Source organism: Rutidosis leptorrhynchoides, chromosome 4, assembly GCF_046630445.1.
Source record: "Rutidosis leptorrhynchoides isolate AG116_Rl617_1_P2 chromosome 4, CSIRO_AGI_Rlap_v1, whole genome shotgun sequence".
In the NCBI taxonomy this organism is placed as follows: domain Eukaryota; kingdom Viridiplantae; phylum Streptophyta; class Magnoliopsida; order Asterales; family Asteraceae; genus Rutidosis; species Rutidosis leptorrhynchoides.
In genome coordinates, this window is record NC_092336.1 from 608,177,693 (window position 1) to 608,205,087 (window position 27,395).

At 32.7% G+C, this 27,395-nt stretch overlaps 1 protein-coding gene across 1 annotated transcript; it reads right to left on the reverse strand.

The window, feature by feature from the left end:
* Window positions 1–3,766: 3,766 nt before the first annotated feature.
* Window positions 3,767–5,739, reverse strand: LOC139904018 (uncharacterized). The gene is made up of 3 exons (XM_071885951.1): window positions 5,462–5,739; window positions 4,100–4,214; window positions 3,767–4,013 (listed from the first exon to the last, which is right to left on the reverse strand). The coding sequence occupies exons 1-3, from the start codon at window positions 5,687–5,689 to the stop codon at window positions 3,940–3,942; spliced, it is 417 nt and encodes a 138-aa protein (XP_071742052.1). The 5' UTR covers window positions 5,690–5,739; the 3' UTR covers window positions 3,767–3,939.
* Between the last annotated feature and the right edge of the window lie 21,656 nt (window positions 5,740–27,395).

The following is a 27,395-nucleotide window of genomic DNA, read 5'->3' on the forward strand; positions in this document are numbered from 1 at the left end:
CTCATCCTTTTAATGGTGTAATCAGAATAATGTGTTCTTAATTTAATAATTTATGCAAGAAACTTTGCAAATGCCATATTACGGCTTGATAACACACAAACATGAGACCATGCGTTAGATGCGTCTATTAGAAAAATGGTCCACATGATGGATGAATTGGTCCATATATATACCCTTGAATTCTTTCAAGAAACATTGGTGATTATTTCTCAATGTGCTTTTCATTAATCGCCATATGTGCTTTTCATTAATCACCATATGTGTTTTTCGTTAATCACTATATGTGCTTTTCATTAATCACTATATGTGCTTTTCATTAATCACCATATGTGATTTTCATTAATCACCATATGTGCTTTTCATCATATATCATTTTCACTATATGCGCTTTTAATCATATGTGTTGCGCTTTTCGTCATATGCACTTTTCATTATATGCGCTTTTAATTATATGCGCTGCGCTTTTCATCATATGCGCTTTTTATCATATGCGCTTTTAATCATATGCGCTGCACTTTTCATCATATGCGCTTTTTATCATATGCGCTTTTAATCCTATGCGCTGCGCTTTACATCATATGCGCTTTTTATCATATGCGCTTTTTATCATATGCGCTTTTCGGTGCTACATAGATATTTCTCATTTTCGATTATCATTGACTGATAATCATATCCATTATGATATATATAAGAGAAACTTAACAAATTTCTCTTTGATTTGGGAGAAAACAAGACATTGTTTACCAAAAAATTCGTACCATTTGGTAATTTGAAATTTTGCCTTTTTCGTTCCTTATATCAAGTTTGCAAGAGCTGATATAGTATTTATAATTCCTTCATTTGATTTCAATGAAATATTTCTTAGATTTGATCATAGTGTGTATGTTACTACTATCTGCAATACATAGGTCTTTACCATTTAATTGATGTTGTATTTCAGCAGGATTCATACTAAAACTTCAAATAAGATAAGCAAATAATGAGTTATATTTCAGCAAGATAATCAAATTATATTACCTGCAAACAAGTTATAATCTGAAGTACATAAAAGATAACACTTAATAAAACATATGCGTTATGGTCTAAAACCATTTATTTATGAGTGATACATAAAAAAAACTAGGCATCTTAGAAAATTCAAACCATTCAAGTCTCAAGGTAGCTCAGGGTTAATTTAATCAAGATTTGTCAACAGATTCACTCTCGTTTTCTTTTTTTTTTTCTTTTTTTTTTTTGAATTAATATCGTATCTATCTTTGAGTATTTTCCATAATACACTTGGATTTTCGATCATATAATATGTAGATTCTAAGGACTCGTCAATATGTTTGCTAAGAAAAATACTTACTATTGCTTTCTCTTGTTCGGAATAATTGTTATTTTCATTCAGGGTTTCTAAAATACCGTTTGATTCGAGATGTTTTTCTACATTCATAACCCATGTTAAGTAGTTGTTCCCACTTGTTCTAAATGAACAAATTTAAGCCTTTTCAAATTCGACATTTTCTATTATCAAAAAGATGAATAACATAAATCATAATTATAATCAACTTCTATTTATAGACAAATAATAAAATGAAATTAGAATTATTTTAAATTCATAAGTAGCAAACAACAGAATAATTGTATGATTACAAATAATAAAACCACAAGGGCAGGATAGAATATAGGTTCACCCGGTGGTATATTAGCAACAATGATGATAGTTAATATGACCAATACAATAGGAAAAATCATCCTTGTGTGAATCATTTTTACAAAAACTTTTTGAGAGTAGTAATCTGAAAAATGAAGATTGATTTGTGAAAATGTGAAAACGGAGATGTTTATTTTATATTTGAAAAATATAGTTGTTGTAACGTCGTCAGTTGACGTTAACAACCGTTATGTATATATGACCGTTGTAACGTCGTTAGTTGACGTTAACGAATAAAGTCACTATATCAAAAAACGTATGAGTAATATAAAGGACAAGATTTTTTTTCTTATTTTAACTTTTAAGATTTACTTTTAATAAAAATACAAACTACTTTTTCTTATTTTAACTTTTAAGATTTACTTTTAATAAAAATACAAACTACTTTTCTTATTTTAACTTTTAAGATTTACTTTTAATAAAAATACAGACTACTTTTCTTATTTTAATTTTTAAGATTTACTTTTAATAAAAATACAAACTACTTTTTCTTATTTTAACTTTTAAGATTTACTTTTAATAAAAATACAAACTACTTTTTCTTATTTTAACTTTTAAGATTTACTTTTAATAAAAATACAAACTACTTTTTCTTATTTTAACTTTTAAGATTTACTTTTAAGAATAAACATTAGTATGCATGAAATAAATAATGATTAATTGCATAAGTAATCATAAATGTTAGATAACATATAAAGACCCCATCGTATTCGTATTGATCGGAATTAATCTCGACCCATGGTACCGTGTTGTCAAATGACGTGTTGCGTACATAAAGTATCGTGTTGTCAAATGACGTGTTGCGTACAATCATGAGGTCTTATTAACATAAATATAAATGTTAGTGAAGTTAATAAGAGTTATATTACAGAAAATATAATTCAGGCGGTATAACCGACCATATATAACTTAAATAACATAAATATAAATGTTAGTGAAGTTAATAAAAGTTAGATTACAGAAATATAATTCAGGCGGTATAACCGACCATATATAACTTAAATAACATAAATATAAATGTTAGTGAAGTTAATAAAAGTTAGATTACAGAAATATAATTCAGGCGGTATAACCGACCATATATAACTTAAATAACATAAATATAAATGTTAGTGAAGTTAATAAAAGTTAGATTACAGAAATATAATTCAGGCGGTATAACCGACCATATATAACTTAAATAACATAAATATAAATGTTAGTGAAGTTAATAAAAGTTAGATAATTTCTTACCTTGATTAGTGACGTGTGCTTGCTTAGATAAACCTTGATTATACGGAGCACTTCGTGCTGATAACGTGTTATATTTCAGTAGGCTTATAACTACCTTTAGTGGCCTGGTTCAATATATTCAAATTGAAAGAACCAATAAAAGAGAGATGTGTTGTAGAAGATATAGGAGAGAAAGAGGTTGAAGAGAGGTGTGATGTATTTAATGTATATGTGTGTTTTTGTAACTTACATTATGCACATATATATAGTACAAATTTTACTATCCATATTTGACTAATTACCATCCATATTTAACTACTAAATTTACAACAAATAAAGTAATTTTGCACCATTTATATTATTCATTCAATATGATTATCAAACATGTTATTGTCATTCAGAATCAATAAACCTTTGAATCATTCGGATTATAAACAATTCGGTACTTAATCATTCAGTTTTATCTTTCTAAGTGAAATGTTGCTTTTCTAGTGAAATGTTGCTTTTCTAAAACCACGTTTTGATTGTTCACAAACGCAGATAAAATTTAACTGTCAATTTGACAGTTAAAATCGTGCAAATGTTGATGTTGGTCTAACAACAAGAATAATGCATAACGTGATTAAAATTCTACATCTGACACTTATTGGCCAAGCCTGCAGGTAAGCGGAGTCATATTTAAGATCTTCCAACTTCATAAACTACAATTTAACGAATTCACTTGCTGAAAACAAGATGCATGTGGTTGACTTTTTAGGTCAAACAAACCATCATTCATGTTAAGAATTACTGGAAGATTTTCTGATAAACAATATAAATATATAAGTATGGACATTTAATCAAGGTGAGACCCATAGATACACTTGAAAGCTAAAAAATTAAAGTTCAAAATTAAGCTTTAGAGCATATAAATAAAGATGTGAAATGATCAAAAATAACGAACTTGTCATTTGCTTTAATAAGATGTGATATTGTAACATGATAATACATCATTTCATTACAAATACAGCTAAAAGAATCTCTCGCCTGGATCAACGGACATTACGGACTTTGTCTTCTTGTCCTAATCCGAGAGCCTTTTGAGCATTTGCAATACCTTGAGGATCTGCCAAAATTACCAAATTCGGGAATAAGTTCTTTTTCATCATTCAAGTAGTTAAAGTATTGAAGTTTGAAAACAAAAGTGGTTACCGTAGAACTGCGTGAAGATACGAGTAAAAAAACTTAGGTTGCGAGAAACATTGTATTGCATTGAATAAGGAAGGGGTTTCACAATAGTATCAATGCTGAAAACCCGCTGCAGGAACTGCATTCAAATGAAAGAACAACACATTCGCACAATTTGATTAGTCTTAATGGCCCATCTAACCCCTTTAATCTTCTTTCTAGTATGCCCATGAAGTAAAAGTAAAGGTGTCAAGATGGGTGGATTTGGCAAAGGGTTAATATGATTCAATTTCAGCACACAATAGGTTATGTTGAAATGAAAACAAATTCTCGCCCAAATTTATAATGCATATTAAAAGCAGTTTTATACAAATCATAATCAAAATATTTGTATAACAATGAACATCTTTTTATTCAACCATTTAACCTCTTTAAAGAATTAAGATAAGATAACCCAATATACAAATAGACAGGTACAATTAACTTAAGGAAGCAAGCTGCTTCTTTTTTTGGGATTTCTACACATCAGGTAATAAGTGAACATCTTAATTGAATATCTTTACCAACAACGATAACAACTGTATCAGGGTCAAATATGAACAAATAGGAACCAAACTCACATGTGGACTTTCTAAAGAGTCACACTCAAATTAAAAGCAAAACATAATTCAACTAGCATAAAAACAAGAAAATGCATGTACATTAAAGGCAAAACCATATAGACACACACGCCTACTTCTTTTATCTACATTTTAATAAACCAAGTTTGTTCAAAACTATGAGCAATCATGTTGAAAAACACATAACATGGTAGAACTTTAACATATGCCTACTTCCCAAATACGGTAACGTGTTCTATATATCCAAGTCCAGTTACACGTATATCCAATTGGAAAGTGACATTCATAGCGTATAACTATATCTTGTAATTTATATGATACAATAAGTATGCATAGAGAGATTAATACACTAGGCATAATGTGTAATATGATTCGGGTAATTTCTAATATGATAATTTTTGATAACTATAATCAAACAAACACTTCTCCCACATTACATGTAATATGATGCACATGATTTGTCCCAACACACTGCATAAATACACAAAAATCAGACCATTAATAATCAAGGTTCAATACCAAATCGCGCAACAATATGTTTGATGTTTCCATTTAATAATCTACCACACATTAATACCTAGTAGTCTAATATACTTATACTTAAAATATTAAAAAAGAATTCAAATGCAACATAAGTTTCAACAATCAACATCATGCGATAGACACATACAATGTCAAATTTTGACTTTATTTGCACTAGCAACCAAGGTACTGAGCTGTAAAAGCTAATTCAATTGAAGACAGAAGAATGTAACTGTAGTTATACCTGAAAATTGCGTTGGAAGCTGTAACGAAATTCAGGATCAATTTGGAGTGAATCGTCTTCATCAAGGTTTAGGTTTTTGGGGTTTTTGTTACCGGGAACGTGCATAGTAGGTGTAGTGCCTGGCTGTGCAGTGACTTTAAGCTTTGCGTCTTTGAACTTGTCTCGTTGATCGTCGCCGGTGGCTCGCCATGGCGCCGATGCTAACAATTCTTTTCTCGGTTTCCCCATTTTTTATCCAATCAGTCGCCCAGTGTGCGTGAGGTTGGATAGATAGATAATACCAGGTGATTGGGTTTGGTACTAGCAATTTTAATTTACATAAAATGCCCCTTATGTTTTGGGTAATCGATATTTCAACTCGTTTTTTTTATTTTTATTTTATTTTATTTTATTTTATTTTTTATAAATCCACTTATAGTAGCACTATATTACATACTGTACTTTACTGAAGAGAATGAAAAGGGTCCGATGCGGATGACTTCTATTGATAAAGGGTTAAGACCACGGATAATGGTAATTGTGAGGTGTAGTGGGTATGATGTTCTTTTTAGGCCAAACCGCTCACATAGCCATGACAGGAGAATGAGGTAGTTGTGATGGGGGCTTTTGTAAGGGCGTTTGTAGGTGATGTGGTAAAATTTGATTGGTATTTGAGGTGTAAATAAATTAAAGTTGGAGAGATAAAATATCTAGAACCAATCATGGACTGCCACCTCATTGTCACGTTCTCTCTCCTCAGCGTGTTTTGCAGACAAATGCCCCGGCACAAACGCCCACAACCGCCCTACTCCGGGCGTTTGTGGGGCATTTCTCATGCCATGTAGAAGGAATAGGGGCCACAAACGCTGCGTTTTGTGTGGTCTAATAATGTATGGAGTTAGACTTTTTTCTCCGTTGGTTCTTCTATTATACCTAATATTGTAATCAGCGTCTCTCGATTTTTTTACTAAAAGAATTCTTTGATTTGTAAAAATTTGCAATCATCATCCCTCCGTCTAACTTTCGTTAAAAAATTATGTTAACACTTAACATTTGCATTGCATGTGAGGGTAGAAATCGTCTTTTTACCGCTTAATTCCACTTATCTTTTTCACCTTTCACTAAATCATCTCATCTTCATCTTCATAATATTCTGAACATGATGAACCATAAACTCTTTTTCATTTAACTTATCATAAAAACTGGTACTACAACTTATCTCTATAATTTTTGTTATACAAATTTATCCCCGAATATCTTCCTTTTTACGCATCTATTTTTACCCAACTCAAAACCCTAATTTGATTGTGTGCGTGGAACTGAACACCTCATCTACATCAAACGCCATCATCATTAAGTGAATTGACAGAACAAAAGAAGAAATACAATTGCAAGATTAACAAACGGGCACAACAGATCTTACAAGTCGATCTGCATATATAGGTCCAACACAAAGTGTATGTAGTGACCCGAACTTTTTCATGTTTATATATATTAATTGAGATTGATATTTACATGACTAAATGTTTCCAACGTGTTAAGCAATCAAACTTGTTAAGACTTGATTAAATGAAATAAGTTTCATATAGACAATTGATCACCCAAGTTGACCGGCGATTCACGAACGTTATAAAATTGTGAAAACAACATGTTGTGGTATATATAGACATATATATATGGTTGACATGAGATTATGATGAGTAAGTGTCTCACTAAGTATATTAACAATGTGTGATATACATAAGAAATGAGATTACTAAGTTAAGAAACTCGAAATGATATATATAACGATTATCGTTATGATAACGTCTACTAAATACATATGTATTATATTAAGATATTGATACACTATATTTAACATGATAAAATGATATTTAAATATATCATTAAGTGTGTTAACAATGAACTACATATGTAAAAACAAGACTACTAACTCAAGAATTACGAAACGAGACTCATATGTAACGATTATCGTTGTAACGATATTTTAATGTATGTATCATATTAAGAGATATTCATATATCATAATATCATGATAATATAATAATTTAACATCTCATTTGATATAATAAATATTGGGTTAACAACATTAATTGAGATCGTTAAAGTAAAGGTTTCAAAACAACACTTATATGTAACGACTAATGAAGACTTAACGAATCCATTAGAATGTATATACATGTTGTATTTTGATATGTATTCTTACACTTTTGAAAGACTTCAAGAAACATATCAAAGTACTTCTACTTAACAAAAATGCTTACAATTACATCCTCGTTCAGTTTCATCAACAATTCTACTCGTATGCACCCGTATTCGTACTCGTACAATACACAGCTTTTAGATGTATGTACTATTGGTATATTGATAAGGCTAAAAAGGAACATATATTTCATAGCAATATTCCTCCTAAATAATAGATTTTTATATGTAATTGTATTATATTTTCATTGTAATTGTTTAAATAAATAAATGTGAAGACGAAGCACGAAGATTAAAGAATTGAAGAAAAAGTGCCACTAAAGCCTGAAAAGTGCCACTAAAACCATAGTACACTTAAAAGTGCCACTAAAAAGTGAGTAAAAGACTCGCACGGATTTTGAAATTTAAGAACAATTTTTGTGCAAATTACAAATCGCGAAACGTAAAGTGCACGATATAAAATAGTACGAAAGGACGTTTGAAAATCCGGAACCAGGACATGAGTCAACTCTCAACGCTCGACGCAACGGACTAAAAATTACGAGTCAACTATGCACGAGAATATAATATAATATTTAAATAATTATATTAATTATTTAAATATTATAATTATATAAATAATATGTCGGCAAAGCAAAGTTCCAAACTTGGATGAGCTGTATTCACGATCTCCTCGACTCGCGGAGATCCCAGCCTTTTTCTATCGCGACTCGCGGAGCACAAGATTTCAGAAATGCCTATAAAAGACTCGAGCATTTGGCCGAGTAAAATAACATAATAATAATAATAATACTCCGTAGTATAATATAAATATATATATATATATATATATATATATATATATATATATATATATATATATATATATATATATATATATATATATATATATATAGTATAGATTAGTGTTATATTAGATTAGTTTGGGTTATGTAAAAGTTATTTTTACGGGTTTTAAAGTCAGAGCTCTGTCCGTGTACCACTACGCGATAAATAATCAATGTAAGCTATGTTCTCCTTTTTAAATTAATGTCTCGTGCTTAAGTTATTATTATGCTTATTTGAGCTAAAGTAATCATGATGTTGGACTAAATATTAAAGACGGGGTAATTGGGCTTTGTACCATAATTGGGGTTTGGACAAAAGAACGACACTTGTGGAAATTAGACTATGGGCTATTAATGGGCTTTATATTTGTTTAACAAAATGATAGTTTTTTAATTTTAATATAAAGATTTACAATTGGACGTACCTATAAATAACCACATACACTCGATCGGACACGATGGGCGGGATATTTATATGTACGAATAATCGTTCATTTAACCGGACACGGGAATGGATTAATAGTCTATGGAATTATTAAAACAGGGGTGAAATTATGTACAAGGACACTTGGCATAATTGATAACAAAGTATTAAAACCTTGGGTTACACGCAGTCGATATCCTGGTGTAATTATTAAACAAAGTATTAAAACCTTGTTACAGTTTAAGTCCCCAATTAGTTGGAATATTTGACTTCGGGTATAAGAATAATTTGACGAGGACACTCGCACTTTAAATTTATGACTGATGGACTGTTATGGACAAAAACCAGACGGACATATTAAATAATCCAGGACAAAGGGCAATTAACCCATGGGCATAAAACTAAAATCAACACGTCAACCATCATGGTTATGGAAGTTTAAATAAGCATAATATATTTTATTTCATTTTTCCTAGTACTTTTATTTATTGTCATTTTAATTATTGTTATTTATTTTATATTGTTAGTTAAATATCGTCATTTACTTTACGCTTCGCTTAAAATATAAATCGACAAACCGGTCATTAAACGGTAAAACCCCCTTTTATATATTATTAATATAATATATTTTGTACGAATATAATTGTTTAAAATATAGTGTGAAATAAGCCAGCTCCCTGTGGAACGAACCGGACTTACTAAAAATTATACTACTCTACGATTAGGTACACTGCCTATAGTGTTGTAGCAAGGTTTAGGTATATCCCATTTGTAAATAAATAATTAAAACTTGTGTAATTTGTAACGTATTTCGCAGTAAAATATAGTACTATTTCGTACCCTCACGCTACATCATCAAGTTTTTGGCGCCGCTGCCGGGGAATCGGCGAAACGCTATATTTTTAATATATATTTGTATAAATATATTTTTAGAAAAATAATATATAAAAAAAAAACGTTTTACATCCTCCGCGACTTGCGGAGTTGTAAGGCAAGTGGAACCGCGACTCGCGGAGCCGCCCTGTCTGACGTGCCTGAAACCCTAAACCAACATTTATTACGGTATATTATTATTTATTATTATTAATAAACCCTAAATTAGTTAATTAATTTATTAATTAGTTTTAGTTTTATTATTATTTTGTTTAATTAGTTTTATTAAATTATAAAATTAATAGTTTTATTAAATAAATAATATAAAAATAATATTTTTATAAAAATTGTACTTTTTACGAATTTTAGTATATTTTTATATTCTGTCCCTTTTTATTTGTTTTTAGCGTAATATTTTTATGTTTTTCGCTCGTATTTAGTTTTAATCCATAGTTTTTGCCATAGTTATTTTTACTTCTAGATTTTTAGGCTTTGTCGTAAAATCCCTTAAGTGCTTTTTCTTTAGACTAAGATTTAGGTGCTTTAGAATTTTGCGACGCCGTTTTTCGCTTTAGTTTTAAATATATTTTAGTGCCTTTAAGTAATTGCCGTTTTCTGAATAAAATTGCATTTACCTTTAGACCTTTAGGCGCAACTTTTTATATATAATTTTTAGACTTTTAAGTTACGACGCACTATTTTCTTATTCTTATTTTTCGACGTTTTTCGACGCGCATTCTTTTTCTTTCTTATTTCTCGACGCTTTAGTTTTTAGGACTTAGAAATTTTCTCTATTTCTTATCTAATATCTCAAACGGAAAGAAAAATTATTTAAGTGGTTAAATTAATGGACGTTGACAATTTCCTGCTTCGTAGTAATAGTTGGATTTGTTAGTGGCTGAGTTGTGAGCTTCCGATTTAAAGGGTTCTGGCTCCCTGCTGCATCTTTTGGCTATTCGAAACGTGGGCAAAAGCAGAAAAGTCTATTAATTGGATAACTTATATAAGTTTTTCTATTTTTATAACTAATAGGATAATTAGTAAATGCACCACATTGTAGCTAAAATTTGGCCATCGCAATAAAATGGAAAATTTTGAAAATAAGGCTATGGAAACCCTTTTTGATATCCAAAATCAATTAAATCAATACTCTCAAACGAGTGTTGATGACAATTCGTTCGGTCAATCTTGGATCATGAATGACGAAACAATAACTGGTTGTGAAATCTGTGGGGATATCACTCAACATGGGAATGTTATTATTACGTTCCTATGGAAAATTACGCACCCACGGAACCTGAATGGAATGATTATGAAGAATACAATTCAAATTGGGATTATTCCCAAGAATATATCCAAACTCAAAAACCAGTAAACGAGAAAAATTACGTGTCTGAAAATTTATTAGACAATATAAAAATCAAACTCGAAGAACTCAATGCTCAAAATGAACAAATGAGAGAGTTTGTAAACCGGCAAGCTGAAACTCTATCAGACTACACACCTGCTGATCTGAGGAGTATTGTGCAAGAAAATCTCATATCATCGAATTTTGATGAATTCGAGAGCTCCGAAATTACCAACTATCCCGATGATACTTTTTATTCAGTCTTACCAATTTCACAACATATCGACACATTAGCCTCTACCGACGAAATCATCGATCCATCAATGGATAAAGAAGAAGTAAGTGTGACAAATTGGTACTCTTGGGAAAACGATAACGTTGAAAATTTTACCCCCGAGACCAAAATGGTGAGACCAATAAGTACCGTTAATGAAGAAGAATCTACTCCAATCCCGAAATTCACCATTCCACAACCTTCCAACCCAATATTTTCAATAGACGAGTCATCTACCGAAGATGAATTACGAGCTTTAATAGATAATGACACCTCGAATTTCACCCAATTGGGTAATAGAGGTGAAACCTTTGATCTCGAGAATGAACGGAAGGAAATGTTAGGAATTATCCACCCTATAGAAATATGTATGTCGATGTATATCGATCCATTTGACAAAGAACCAGAAAAGAGACATATCCATTTACTAAAAGCTACACTTAAAAAAGAATTAAGTAGTGACAATCGGGTGAGTCTAAACTTTAAACCTATTGATATATTATACACCACCCGAGATGTAAATAACTGGCTCACTACTCTAATTCGTGGAACTTATTCTACCGACTTCACATATCATCAGCTAAGAGTGGGGAAATTTAACCCCACTTAACGTTAAATTAGGGGTTCGGGTTAGTGCATAACTCGTTAATAAAAATGCACGATTAGGGTAAAAGACGTATTTTTAAAAATTATCAAACAGTTCAGAAAAGCAACCGTTTTTGAAGAAAAACGTGTGTGATAAAACAAGAAGGAATGAACGATGAGGTGCACCATCTATCATCCTGCAATTTTATGGTATCTTTAACTACTTTCTACACTAATCACCCTCATGAATTTATAATTATAGTCTGATTTCATGCAAATGAGGGCATTGCATGATCTTAAGTGTGGGGAAGGGTTATAAATTCTCTCGGGTTTATACTTGACTTATTTTCTAAATATTATGAAAATTTTAATTTTTTTTAACTAAAAGAATTCAAAATCATGTTTATACATATTTATGAACGATAAAACTAGGTGTTAATGCCGAAATTATTGTTACCTCGGAAAGGACATAAATTGAGAAACAACTAAAATGCTTGAATTTATTTATTAAGATATAAAAAGACGCATGAAAAAAGTTAAGTGTGGGGAGAATGTACCAAGTTATTCAATTAAAAACTATAGTGTGGGGAGAATGTACCAAGTTATTCAATTAAAAACTATCTATCACATGTTTTTGTAAAGTTATTGCAGGTGCTTTTACTTTGGACTAAATTAACTGGTTTACCCGATTTACTGTAAGAAAGATGGATCTACACGATGAATCAATTCCATCATTAAAAGGAAGTAAAGTCTTCCGAAAAAGAAACGCGCTTCTTGATTTAGGTCATGAAGTTGTCGTCCAGACCAGCTGTAGGTTGACGAAAAATCTAGAAAAGTCATCTCTAAAATCAACAGGAAATTCACGGACCTCAGCATCAAACAGGGTCGCCATGTGGTCAGATTTATCCTAACCATGAGAAGGATTTATCTCGCACAATGGGGGGCACCGTGCAAATTAGCTTGATAAGACTAATGAATCAGACCCCCAGAAAGGATAATCTCCTTTTAAAGATTAAAAATCAGCTTTTAAGACTGATATTACTCAATCCTTGAGATTGACTTTAAAGATTGAGAATTACAAACTCATGGAATTCGATGATATCTAAACTCGAGCTTGAACGAGAAAATATTTTGATCAAATTAAAACCGATTTATTTTCTGAAAACCCATTTTCAATGCGTTCATTACCATTGAGTGTAAAATCCTAGGAATTCATTAGGTCACCTGAACCAAATCGGGTGTCAACCGTAAGAACGGTGGTTGCATAGCATGGTCGAAGACAGGACCTTGTGCCAGACCAAAAAAGTATAGGGTGATCTTTACTATTGCTCCTACAAAGGATAGTAACTGCATCCGACATGTTTTTGACCATAATTAAAAGCATGTCACGGGACATTGCCTTAACAGTTTCTTGTTCATCGCTTTCCTTTACAACCGGACGGTAGTTTGCCGAAAGGTAATATACGGGACAAGTAAACTGGACGTGTTGCTTTCCTAATACAAGGTTAGCAAGTGGGTAACACAAAACCACAAGTGTTGAGCTAAAATTTTCAAATCTGAAACCCACACAACCCACAAAAATAATTTGCAAACACCGGTGAAGGGTTATTCCGGAAAAATTATCTAGGGTAAAAACTAGATTGAATTTTCAAAAGATCAAATGTTTTCATAAAGATCCAATTTCCTTACAGATCTAAATTTTCATAGTCATGTGGGACTGTAAACCGCCTTTCAAATGTGCACTTTGTTTTGGAAACCGAAAGTAAATCGGCTATTTGATTGCAAGTGTCGTTGACCTAAACCCGAGGCAACTGTGGATGACACACCCACCTTTAACCATGGTTCTATCGTTACTATCATTGTTTATACCACCATATCAAAATCACTAATGTACAAAGTGTGATGAATAAAAAAGTGATTCATGTATGTTTTTATTTCAAGTTCTGTATTGCTTGAGGACAAACAACGCTCAAGTGTGGGGATATTTGATAAGGCTAAAAAGGAACATATATTTCATAGCAATATCCCTCCTAAATAATAGATTTTTATATGTAATTGTATTATATTTTCATTGTAATTGTTTAAATAAATAAATGTGAAGACGAAGCACGAAGATTAAAGAATTGAAGAAAAAGTGCCACTAAAGCCTGAAAAGTGCCACTAAAGCCATAGTACACTTAAAAGCGCCACCAAAAGGTGAGTAAAAGACTCGCACGGATTTTGAAATTTAAGAACAATTTTTGTGCAAATTACAAATCGCGAAACGTAAAGTGCACGATATAAAATAGTACGAAAGGACGTTTGAAAATCCGGAACCAGGACATGAGTCAACTCTCAACGCTCGACGCAACGGACTAAAAATTACGAGTCAATTATGCACGAGAATATAATATAATATTTAAATAATTATATTAATTATTTAAATATTATAATTATATAAATAATATGTCGGCAAAGCAAAGTTCCAAACTTGGATGAGCTGTATTCACGATCTCCGCGACTCGCGGAGATCCCAGCCTTTTTCTATCGCGACTCGCGGAGCACAAGATTTCAGAAATGCCTATAAAAGACTCGAGCATTTGGCCGAGTAAAATAACATAATAATAATAATAATACTCCGTAGTATAATATAAATAAATATATATAATATATATATATATATATATATATATATATATATATATATATATATATATATATATATATATATATATATATATATAGTATAGATTAGTGTTATATTAGATTAGTTTGGGTTATGTAAAAGTTATTTTTACGGGTTTTAAAGTCGGAGCTCTGTCCGTGTACCACTACGCGATAAATAATCAATGTAAGCTATGTTCTCCTTTTTAAATTAATGTCTCGTGCTTAAGTTATTATTATGCTTATTTGAGCCAAAGTAATCATGATGTTGAACTAAATATTAAAGACGGGGTAATTGGGCTTTGTACCATAATTGGGGTTTGGACAAAAGAACGACACTTGTGGAAATTAGACTATGGGCTATTAATGGACTTTATATTTGTTTAACTAAATGATAGTTTGTTAATTTTAATATAAAGATTTACAATTGGACGTACCTATAAATAACCACATACACTCGATCGGACACGATGGGCGGGATATTTATATGTATGAATAATCGTTCATTTAACCGGACACGGGAATGGATTAATAGTCTATGGAATTATTAAAACAGGGGTGAAATTATGTACAAGGACACTTGGCATAATTGATAACAAAGTATTAAAACATTGGGTTACACGCAGTCGATATCCTGGTGTAATTATTAAACAAAGTATTAAAACCTTGTTACAGTTTAAGTCCCCAATTAGTTGGAATATTTGACTTCGGGTATAAGAATAATTTGACGAGGATACTCGCACTTTAAATTTATGACTGATGGAGTGTTATGGACAAAAACCAGACGGACATATTAAATAATTCAGGACAAAGGACAATTAACCCATGGGCATAAAACTAAAATCAACACGTCAACCATCATGGTTACGGAAGTTTAAATAAGCATAATATATTTTATTTCATTTTTCCTAGTACTTTTATTTATTGTCATTTTAATTATTGTTATTTATTTTATATTGTTAGTTAAATATCGTCATTTACTTTATGCTTCACTTAAAATATAAATCGACAAACCGGTCATTAAACGGTAAAACCCCCTTTTATATATTATTAATATAATATATTTTGTACGAATATAATTGTTTAAAATATAGTGTGAAATAAGCCAGCTCCCTGTGGAACGAACCGGACTTACTAAAAACTATACTACTCTACGATTAGGTACACTGCCTATAGTGTTGTAGCAAGGTTTAGGTATATCCCATTTGTAAATAAATAATTAAAACTTGTGTAATTTGTAACGTATTTCGTAGTAAAATATAGTACTATTTCGTACCCTCACGCTACATCATCATATATACACTCCAATGATCAGCTCTTAGCAGCTCATGTGAGTCACCTAACACATGTGGGAACCATCATTTGGCAACTAGCATGAAATATCTCATAAAATTACAAAAATATTAGTAATCATTCATGACTTATTTACATGAAAACAAAATTACATATCCTTTATATCTAATCCATATACCAACGACCAAAAACACCTACAAACACTTTCATTCTTCAATTTTCTTCATCTAATTGATCTCTCTCAAGTTCCATCTTCAAGTTCTAAGTGTTCTTCATAAATTCCATAAGTATAGTTTCATAAAAATCAAGAATACTTTCAAGTTTGCAAGTCTACTTCCAAGCTTTCTAATCTATTCCAAGTAATCATCTAAGATCAAGGAACCTTTGTTATTTACCGTAGGTTATCTTTCTAATTCAAGGTAATATTTATATTCAAACTTTGATTCAATTTCTACAACTATAACAATCTTATTTCGAGTGAAAATCTTACTTGAACTGTTTTCGTGTCATGATTCTGCTTCAAGAACTTTCAAGCCATCCAAGGATCATTTGAAGCTAGATCCATTTTTCTCATTTCTAGTAGTTTTATCCAGAAAACTTGAGGTAGTAATGATGTTCATAACATCATTCGATTCATACATATAAAGCTATCTTATTCGAAGGTTTAAACTTGTAATCACTAGAACATAGTTTAGTTAATTCTAAACTTGTTCGCAAACAAAAGTTAATCCTTCTAACTTGACTTTTAAAATCAACTAAATACATGTTCTATATCTATATGATATGCTAACTTAATGATTTAAAACCTGGAAACACGATGAACACCATAAAATCGGATATACGCCGTCGTAGTGAAACCGGGGGCTGTTTTGGTTTGGATAATTTAAAACTATGATAAACTTTGATTTATAAGTTGTTCTTCTGGAAAAATGATTTTTCATATGAACATGAAACTATATCCAAAAATATTGGTTAAACTCAAAGTGAAAATATGTTTTTCAAAATGGTCATCAAGATGTCGTTCTTTCGACGAAAATGACTACCTCTTTAGTAATTGACATGTAACTTAAATTTCCAACTATAAACCTATATTTTTTCTGTTTGAATTCTTAAATTAGAGTTCAATATGAAACCATATCAATTTGATTCACTCAAAACGGATTTAAAATGAAGAAGTTATGGGTAAAACAAGATTGGATATTTTTGATCTTTTTAGCTACGGGAAATGTTTAACAAATCTTTACAAATCATATCCTAGCTAAATTATATTGTATTATACATGTATTCTAATATATTATGTAATCTTGGGATACCATAGGCACGTATGCAAATGTTTTGACATATCATATCGACCCATGTATATATATTATTTGGAACAACCATAGACACTCTATATGCAGTAATGTTGGAGTTAGCTATACAGGGTTGAGATTGATTCCAAAAATATATATACTTTGATTTGTGATCTAGCCTGAGACGTGTATACACTGGGTCATGGATTTATTCAAGATAATATATATATATATCGATTTATTTCTGTACATCTAACTGTGGACAACTAGTTGTAGGTTACTAACGAAGACAGCTGACTTAATACACTCAAATCTTTAAAACATAATAAAAATGGTTGTAATTATATTTTGATCATACTTTGATATATATGTACATATTTGTATAGGTTCGTGAATCGATCCGTGGCCAATTCTTATTTCCGAGGAAGGAAATATCTGTGATAGTGAGTTATAGTCCCACTTTTAAAATCTAATATTTTTGGGATGAGAATACATGCAGGTTTTATAAATGATTTACAAAATAGACACAAGTACGTGAAACTACATTCTATGGTTGAATTATCGAAATCGAATATGCCCCTTTTTATTAAGTCTGGTAATCTAAGAATTAGGGAACAGACACCCTAATTGACGCAAATCCTAAAGATAGATCTATTGGGCCTAACAAACCCCATTCAAAGTACCGGATGCTTTAGTACTTTGAAATTTATATCATATCCGAAGGGTGTCCTGGAATGATGGGATATTCTTATATATGCATCTTGTTAATGTCGGTTACCAGGTGTTCGCCATATGAATGATTTTTATCTCTATGTATGTGATGTGTATTGAAATATGAAATCTCGTGATCTATTGTTACGATTTGATATATATAGGTTAAACCTATAACTCACCAACATTTTTGTTGAAGTTTAAAGCATGTTTATTCTCAGGTGAATACTAAGAGCTTCCGTTGTTGTATACTAAAATAAGGACAAGATTTGGAGTCCATGTTTGTATGATATTGTGTAAAAACTGCATTCAAGAAACATATGTCGATGTAATATATTTCTATTGTAAACCATTATGTAATGGTCGTGTGTAAACAGTATATTTTAGATTATCATTATTTGATAATCTACGTAATGTTTTTAAAACATTTATTGATAAAATAAAGGTTATGGTTGTTTTAAAAATGAATGCAGTCTTTGAAAAACGTCTCACATAGAGGTCAAAACCTCGCAACGAAATCAATTAATATGGAACGTTTATAATCAATATGAACGGGACATTTCAGTTGGTATCCGAGCGTTGGTCTTAGAGAACCAGAAAATTTGCATTAGTGTGTCTTATCGAGTTTGTTAGGATGCATTAGTGAGTCTCGACTTCGATCGTGTTTTCTTTATAAATGATTGCTTAACATTTTTGTTGGAAACTATATATTCTTAACATGTAAATATTATGTGATATATTAATCTCTTAACATGTTTGATATTGTGTGATAGATGTCTACCTCTAGCACAAATCCCATTGATTCACTTAATAATAACGAAGAGTCGAATATATATCGGCAAGATTCACAAGTTCCCGAAGAACCGGAAGAAGAAGAAATGGAACCGGAAGAAGAGGAACCGGAAGAAGAGGAACCAGAAGAAGAGGAACCGGAAGAAGAAGAGGTTCCGGAGGGGGAAATAGTAGGAACCACAGAAAACCGGTCAAATAAAAGAAAATCCTCAACCAATGGACCAAAGTTAATTATGGTCAATGGTGTTTCCGCTAAGGAAGTAAAATATTGGGAAAATTACCAATTTTCCGATGAATCGGATCCTGATGAGGATTCCGATGATGTTATAGAAATTACCCCGACCCAATTTAATGAGGCAAAAGAAAATAATAAGGGAAAAGGCATCAAAATAGAGAAATCTGATTCCGACCCCGATGAACTTTATATGTACCGTCAACACCAGTATTTTCAATATCGTGACAATAACCCGGGAACCTCTAAACCACCAGGTTTTTCTAAACCAATGTGGGAAATGACGACTCGTATTAGAGGAACATCATATATAACTAGAAGATTAGGAAAAAGAACCAAGTCCGAAGAAGAAGAAACCAGTGATTCATATTAGAGGGGTGTGAGCATGTTGTGTAATAAATGTATTGTAGTGTGCTTGTACTTTTATGTTCTATGTAAAAATTGCTTGTATTGTTTGTTATTACGAATCTAATCCTTGTCTATTTTACAGTATAAAAACAAAATGGACGTTAAGGGTAGACAACCGAATATTTTAGAAGACCTACCAGAGGATATGATTGAGGAAATCTTGTCTAGAGTCGGTCAGAATTCATCAACACATTTAGTTATGGCGAAATTAACTTGTCAAACATTTGAAAGACTTTCCAGAAATGCCTTAGTTTATAAAAGGCTTTCCTTTGATAGGTGGGGTATATCACATTGGGGAGACTTTAAGTTACGCCGTGTTTTCTTTAAAGCGTTAAATGCGGGGAACCCAAATGCAATTTTACGCTACGGGTTAAGAACCTATTTTGACTCAACATATCCCAACATAGGATTTCGTGAATTAGAAAGAGCTTCTAACATGCAACATAAAGAAGCATGTTATGCTTACGGGTTTGTGATGTTCGCTTCTTACCAAAGTGAGAAAAAGAACATCGGATTGCAGCTTTTAAATAAAACTTTCCCACAAGTGACGGATTCAGTAGTTGGGGTGAGAAATAAGGTTTTTAGATTATTACGGGGCTGTTGGACATTACGAAACCCTCGTCCTTTTGACGACATTACAACATGCTGCCTAGCCAATGGTCATAACTGTTATTTTCCACAAGACCAAGGATGGGAAGTCGTCTTAGTAAAACCAGAATGCATGACTTGTTTCTGGACTTATGAATTACGTGTCTTTATTTCCTTTGCTGAACAACTTGCGTATTAACTAGATTTATCTTCAAAACTGTCATGTATCATAGTGTACTATATTTCATGTTATATATAATATAACGAAGTTGTAAGTTTGAAGAATATTTGTATGTGATATATTATTATAATCAGTTTTTCATATGCAATTGTAGTAGTTGAATTGTATATTAGCTACTAAGTATGAACTTAACGGGTAGGTAGTACCCGAATTTAAACTTATAAAATGCTAATATGAAGAAAAAGCTTTTATAAATGAGTTCATATTATGCTACGAGATACTATTGACTACTCTTAATATTCTGTATGATTAACTTGTTTCATTTGACTATTTTGAAGGAAATGGCACCGACTACTCGACATACCTTGAATATGAGCGAAGAGGAATTTCGTGCCTTTCTTGCTTCAAATATAGCCGCAGTACAGGCCGCGCTACATACCAACAATAACTCTAAATCTAGCAATACAGCTAACGGCACAAGAAATTGTGTAGGATGCTCCTACAAGGAATTCACTGCCTGCAAACATTCAGAATTTGATAGGACCGAAGGACCAATCGGATTGAAACGGTAGACCGAGAAAGTTGAATCGGTGTTTGCCATAAGTAAGTGTGCTGAAGGAGACAAAATGAAGTACGCTACGCATACCTTCACAGGTATTGCGTTAACATGGTGGAATACCTATCTAGAGCAAGTGGGACAAGATGCTGCTAACGCGCTACCGTGGTCAGCATTCAAGCACTTGATGAACGAGAAGTACAGTCCCAGAACCGAGGTCAATAAGCTCAAGTCAGAACTTAGAGGGTTACGAACACAGGGATTCGATATTACTTCGTACGAAAGACGATTCACAGAATTGTGCCTATTGTGTCCGACAGCGTTCGAAGATGAGGAAGAAAAGATCGACGCATTTGTGAAAGGGTTACCGGAGAGAATCCATGAAGATATAAGTTCACACGAGCCTGCCTCCATACAAAAGGCATGTAGAATGGCTCACAAACTAGTGAACCAGATTGAGGGAAGAATTAAAGAACAGGCGGCCGAAGAGGCCAACGTGAAGCTAGTCAAAAGAAAGTGGGAGGAAAACGGTGATAAGAGTCACCAAAACAACAACAACTATCCCAACAATCGGAACATCAATCGCAACTACAACAAACGGCACAACAACAACAACAACAACTACAACAATCATCCCAACAACAATAACAACCGCAACAACAACAACAACAATCAGAAGCAGCTATGCAAAGGTGTGAAAAGTATCACTCGGGGTTCTGCACCAAATTTTGCAACAAGTGTAAAAGAAATGGTCATAGCGCGGCAAAGTATGAGGTCTACGGACCAGGGGTTAACAGAACGAAAGGAACAAATGGTGTCGGAACGAGTAATGGCGGAGCAAGTAGTGTCGGAGCAAGTTATGCCAATGTAGTTTGTTATAAATGTGGAAAACCGGGCCACATTATTAGAAATTGCCCGAACCAGGAGAACACGAATGGACAAGGCCGCGGAAGAGTTTTCAATATTAATGCGACAGAGGCACAGGAAGACCCGGAGCTTGTTACGGATACGTTTCTTATTGACAATAAATCTGCTTACGTTTTATTTGATTCGGGTGCGGATAGAAGCTATATGAGTAGAGATTTTTGTGCTAAATTAAGTTGTCCATTGACGCTGTTGGATAGTACATTTTTACTCGAATTAGCAAACGGTAAATTAATTTCAGCAGATTATATATGCCGGAATCGAGAAAATAAACTGGGTAGCGAAATATTTAAGATTGATTTGATGCCAGTAGAGTTAGAGAGTTTTGATGTAATAGTTGGCATGGACTGGCTGAAGGAGATGAAAGCAGAGATCATATGTTACAAAAATGCAATTCGCATTATACGAGAAGAAGGAGAACCCTTAATGGTGTACGGAAAAAAGGGCAACACGAAGCTACATCTTATTAGTAATTTGAAGGCACAAAAACTAATAAGAAAAGGTTGCTATGCTGTTCTAGCACACGTCGAGAAAGTACAAACTGAAGAAAAGAGCATCAATGATGTTCCTATCACAAAAGAATTTCCCGATGTATTTTCGAAAGAATTACCGGGACTACCTCCACATCGATCTGTTGAATTTCAAATAGATCTTGTACCAGGAGCTGCACCAATAGCTCGTGCTCCTTACAGACTCGAACCCAGCGAGATGAAAGAACTGCAAAGCCAACTGCAAGAACTATTAGAACGTGGTTTCATTCGACCAAGCACATCACCATGGGGAGCTCCTGTTTTGTTTGTCAAGAAGAAGGATGGTACATTTAGGTTGTGTATTGACTACAGAGAGTTGAATAAACTTACCATCAAAAATCGTTATCCACTGCCGAGAATTGACGACTTATTTGATCAACTACATGGCTCGTCGGTTTATTCAAAAATCGATTTACGTTCTGGATATCATCAAATGCAAGTAAAGGAGGATGATATTCCAAAAACTGCTTTTAGGACGCGTTATGGTCATTACGAGTTTATGGTTATGCCATTTGGATTGACTAACGCACCAGCTGTGTTCATGGACCTTATAAACCGAGTGTGTGGGCCATATCTTGACAAGTTTGTCATTGTTTTCATCGATGACATACTTATTTACTAAAAGAATGATCAAGAGCACGAAGAACATTTGAGAAAAGTACTAGAAGTATTGAGGAAAGAAAAACTGTACGCTAAGTTTTCAAAGTGTGCATTTTGGTTGGAAGAAGTTCAATTTCTCGGTCACATAGTGAACAAAGAAGGTATTCAGGTGGACCCGGCAAAGATTGAAACCGTTGAAAAGTGGGAAACCCCAAAAACTTCGAAGCATATACGTCAATTTTTAGGATTGGCTGGTTACTACAGAAGATTCATCTAAGATTTCTCCAAAATAGCAAAACCCATGACTGTATTAACGCATAAAGGGAAGAAATTTGAATGGAAGGATGAACAAGAGAAGGCGTTTCAGTTATTGAAGAAAAAGCTAACTACGGCACCTATATTGTCATTGCCTGAAGGGAATGATGATTTTGTGATTTATTGTGACGCATCAAAGCAAGGTCTCGATTGTGTATTAATGCAACGAACGAAGGTGATTGCTTATGCGTCTAGACAATTGAAGATTCACGAGCAAAATTATACAACTCATGATTTGGAATTGGGTGCTGTTGTTTTTGCATTAAAGACTTGGAGGCATTATTTATATGGGGTCAAAAATATTATATATACCGACCACAAAAGTCTCCAACATATATTTAATCAGAAGCAACTGAATATGAGACAACGTAGGTGGATTGAACTGTTGAATGATTATGATTTTGAGATTCGATACCACCCGGGGAAGGTGAATGTGGTAGCCGACGCTTTGACTAGAAAGGACAGAGAACCTATACGGGTAAAAGATATGAATATAATTATTCGTACTAACTTTACTACTCAAATAAAGGAGGCGCAACAGGGAGTTGTAAAAGAAGGAAAGTTGAAGAATGAGATACCCAAAGGATCAGAGAAACATCTTAATATTCGGGAAGACGGAACCCGATATAGGGCTGATAGAATTTGGGTACCAAGGTTTGGAGATGTGAGAGAAATGGTACTTAAAGAAGCACATAAAACCAGATATTCAATACATCCCGGAGCGGGAAAGATGTATAAAGATCTCAAGAAACACTTTTGGTGGCCGGGTATGAAAGCCGATATTGCTAAATATGTAGGAGAATGTTTGACGTGTTCTAAGGTCGAAGCTGAACATCAGAAACCATCAGGTCTACTTCAACAACCTGAAATCCTGGAATAGAAATGGAAAAACATTACCATGGATTTCATTACTAAATTGCCAAGGACTGCAAGTGGTTATGATACTATTTGGGTAATAGTTGATCGTCTCACCAAGTCAGCACACTTTCTGCCAATGAGAGAAGATGACAAAATGGAGAAGTTGGCGCGATTGTATTTGAAGGAGGTTGTCTCCAGACATGGAATACCCGTCTCTATTATCTCTGATAGGGATGGTCGATTTGTTTCAAGATTCTGGCAGACGTTGCAACAAGCATTGGGGACTCGTCTAGACATTAGTACTGCCTATCATCCACAAACTGATGGGCAGAGCGAAAGGACGATACAAACGCTTGAAGACATGCTACGAGCATGTGTTATTGATTTCGGAAACAGTTGGGATCGACACCTACCGTTAACAGAATTTTCCTACAACGACAGTTATCATTCTAGTATTGAGATGGCGTCGTTTGAGGCACTTTATGGTAGAAAGTGCATGTCTCCGATTTATTGGAATGAAGTGGGGGATAGACAGATTACGGGTCCGGAGATAATACAAGAAACTACCGAGAAAATCATCCAAATTCAACAACGATTGAAAACCGCCCAGAGTCGACAAAAGAGCTACGCGGACAGTAAAAGAAAAGATATAGAGTTTGAAATTGGAGAAATGGTCATGCTTAAGGTTTCACCTTGGAAAGGCGTTGTTCGATTTGGTAAACGGGGGAAACTAAATCCAAGGTACATTGGACCATTCAAGATTATAGATCGTGTCGGACCAGTAGCTTACCAACCGGAGCTACCTCAACAACTCGCGGCTGTACATAACACATTCCACGTCTCGAATTTGAAGAAATGTTTTGCTAAAGAAGATCTCACTATTCCGTTGGACGAAATCCAAATCAATGAAAAACTTCAATTCATTGAAGAACCCGTCGAAATAATGGATCGTGAGGTTAAGAGACTTAAGTAAAACAAGATACCGATTGTTAAGGTTCGATGGAATGCTCGTAGAGGACCCGAGTTCACTTGGGAGCGTGAAGATCAGATGAAGAAGAAATACCCGCATCTATTTCCAGAAGATTCGTCAACACCTTCAACAGCTTAAAATTTCGGGACGAAATTTATTTAACGGGTAGGTACTGTAGTGACCCGAACTTTTCCATGTTTATATATATTAATTGAGATTGATATTTACATGACTAAATGTTTCCAACGTGTTAAGCAATCAAACTTGTTAAGACTTGATTAAATGAAATAAGTTTCATATAGACATTTGATCACCCAAGTTGACCGGCGATTCACGAACGTTACAAAATTGTGAAAACTACATGTTGTGGTATATATAGACATATATATATGGTTGACATAAGATTATGATGAGTAAGTATCTCACTAAGTATATTAACAATGTGTGATATACATAAGAAATGAGATTACTAAGTTAAGAAACTCGGAATGATATATATAACGATTATCGTTATGATAACGTCTACTAAATACATATGTATCATATTAAGATATAGATACACTATATTTAACATGATAAAATGATATTTAAATATATCATTAAGTGTGTTAACAATGAACTACATATGTAAAAACAAGACTACTAACTCAAGAATTACGAAACGAGACTCATATGTAACGATTATCGTTGTAACGATATTTTAATGTATGTATCATATTAAGATATATTCATACATCATAATATCATGATAATATAATAATTTAATATCTCATTTGATATAATAAACATTAGATTAACAACATTAATTGAGATCGTTAACTTAAAGGTTTCAAGCCAACACTTACATGTAACGACTAACGAAGACTTAACGAATCCATTAGAATGTGTGATGACCCGAAAATTTCTGACCAAATTTAAACTTAATCTTTGTATGATTAACATTTCCGACACGATAAGCAAAGTCTGTAAAACTGAATCTCAAAATTTTTGAACTACTTTTATATAATTAAATACCCTTCGGTTGTTTTCGACGATTCGCGAACAATTATATGTAAATCGATACATATATACTATAACTTGAAAAGGTAACAATGTATTAATTATTTGATACCGTACATGAAACTTATTGGTTTAAATATTTATTTGAATATATATGATAAGTTAAAATATTTATTATTAAAATTTATTTATAAATAACTTCCAATGTGTAATTAAAAACTGATTTATGTATATTAAAAAGATATATACATATATATAATTTCAAGTTATTTAGTAAACGATAGTAACATTTTCAAATTGCTACAGTACCCAAAATGCTACATTGTTTTTGAAAATCACTATTTGCTACAGTGAATTGCTACAGTGGTATAGTTTATGGATGATTTAAGACTATATTTTGACAAAGGTACGAGTCACGAAATGTAAAATGCAAGTTTTCTAAGCGTACGAAAATGCGTTCGAGAAACCGGAACCGGGACATAAGTCGAGTGACGACGTACGACATATCGGAACAAAAATTACAAGTCAACTATGCACGTGAATTTAATATAATATACAATTAATTATATAAATTATATATATTATATATTAATATTTATATTATGTCGACAAAGATAAAAAAAAATGAACCTGGCTGGTGACAGTTGGCCATGCGATCACATGGCCATATGCCCATGAAACCATGCGATCGTATGGAAAAAGAAATCTGGCCACACTATAAAAGCTCGACCATTTCTACTTATGATTAAATTTAATTTTACTCCGTATTATTTAAATTATTATTATTATTATTATTATTAATAATAAGATTATTATTAATCTTATTATTTTTATTATTAGTGTTATTATTTTTGCGATACAAAAATAATAATGTACATAAAATATTACGACGGAGTGCTGTCCAAGTAATTTTCAAAACGAATTTCCGAGCGAGCTAGAGCTAAGAAAAATATGGGTTATTACCAAGGAAATTATGGGTAATGTTCGGGGGTATTTTTGTGAATTAAACCTCGTGTTTATCATCTCCGATGCGTCTACGTGCTTTCCTGCAATATTGTATATCAATATTAAACAGTGAGTTTCATATGATCCCTTTTACTCAATATATTTTTGGGCTGAGAATACATGCGACTGTTTATAAATACTGAAAATACTAGATTTATATGCGTGAGTTTCATTGCTCCCTTTTTAATTGCTTTTGCAATCTATATTTTTGGGCTGAGAATACATGCACTTTATTTTAAACACAATGGATACAAGTACATACTAAATTCTACACTGAGTTTGAACCAAAAATCCCTTAGCTTTGGTAACTAGTAACTGCCGGTTATAAGAACTGGTGGGCGCGAGTAGTAGTATATGGATCCATAGGGCTTGATATCCCCGTCCGAGCTAGAGCACTAGCCTTTTAACGGACGTATGCTATTTGAGAAGCGTACACGTTGGTTTGCGTGTATTATTAAGATGATTATACAAAGGGTACAAATTATATATACGTTAAGTTTAGTTACCAGGGTGCTCAATTTCGTA

Excerpts from the sequence above, each read along its gene's own strand:
- LOC139904018 (XM_071885951.1), bottom strand. The coding sequence starts at position 5,689 with ATGGGGAAACCGAGAAAAGAATTGTTAGCATCGGCGCCATGGCGAGCC. Across the intron at positions 4,215-5,461 it reads GCTTCCAACGCAATTTTCAG|TTCCTGCAGCGGGTTTTCAG; the intron begins GTATAACTACAG and ends ATTTGAATGCAG. Across the intron at positions 4,014-4,099 it reads TATCTTCACGCAGTTCTACG|ATCCTCAAGGTATTGCAAAT; the intron begins GTAACCACTTTT and ends TAATTTTGGCAG.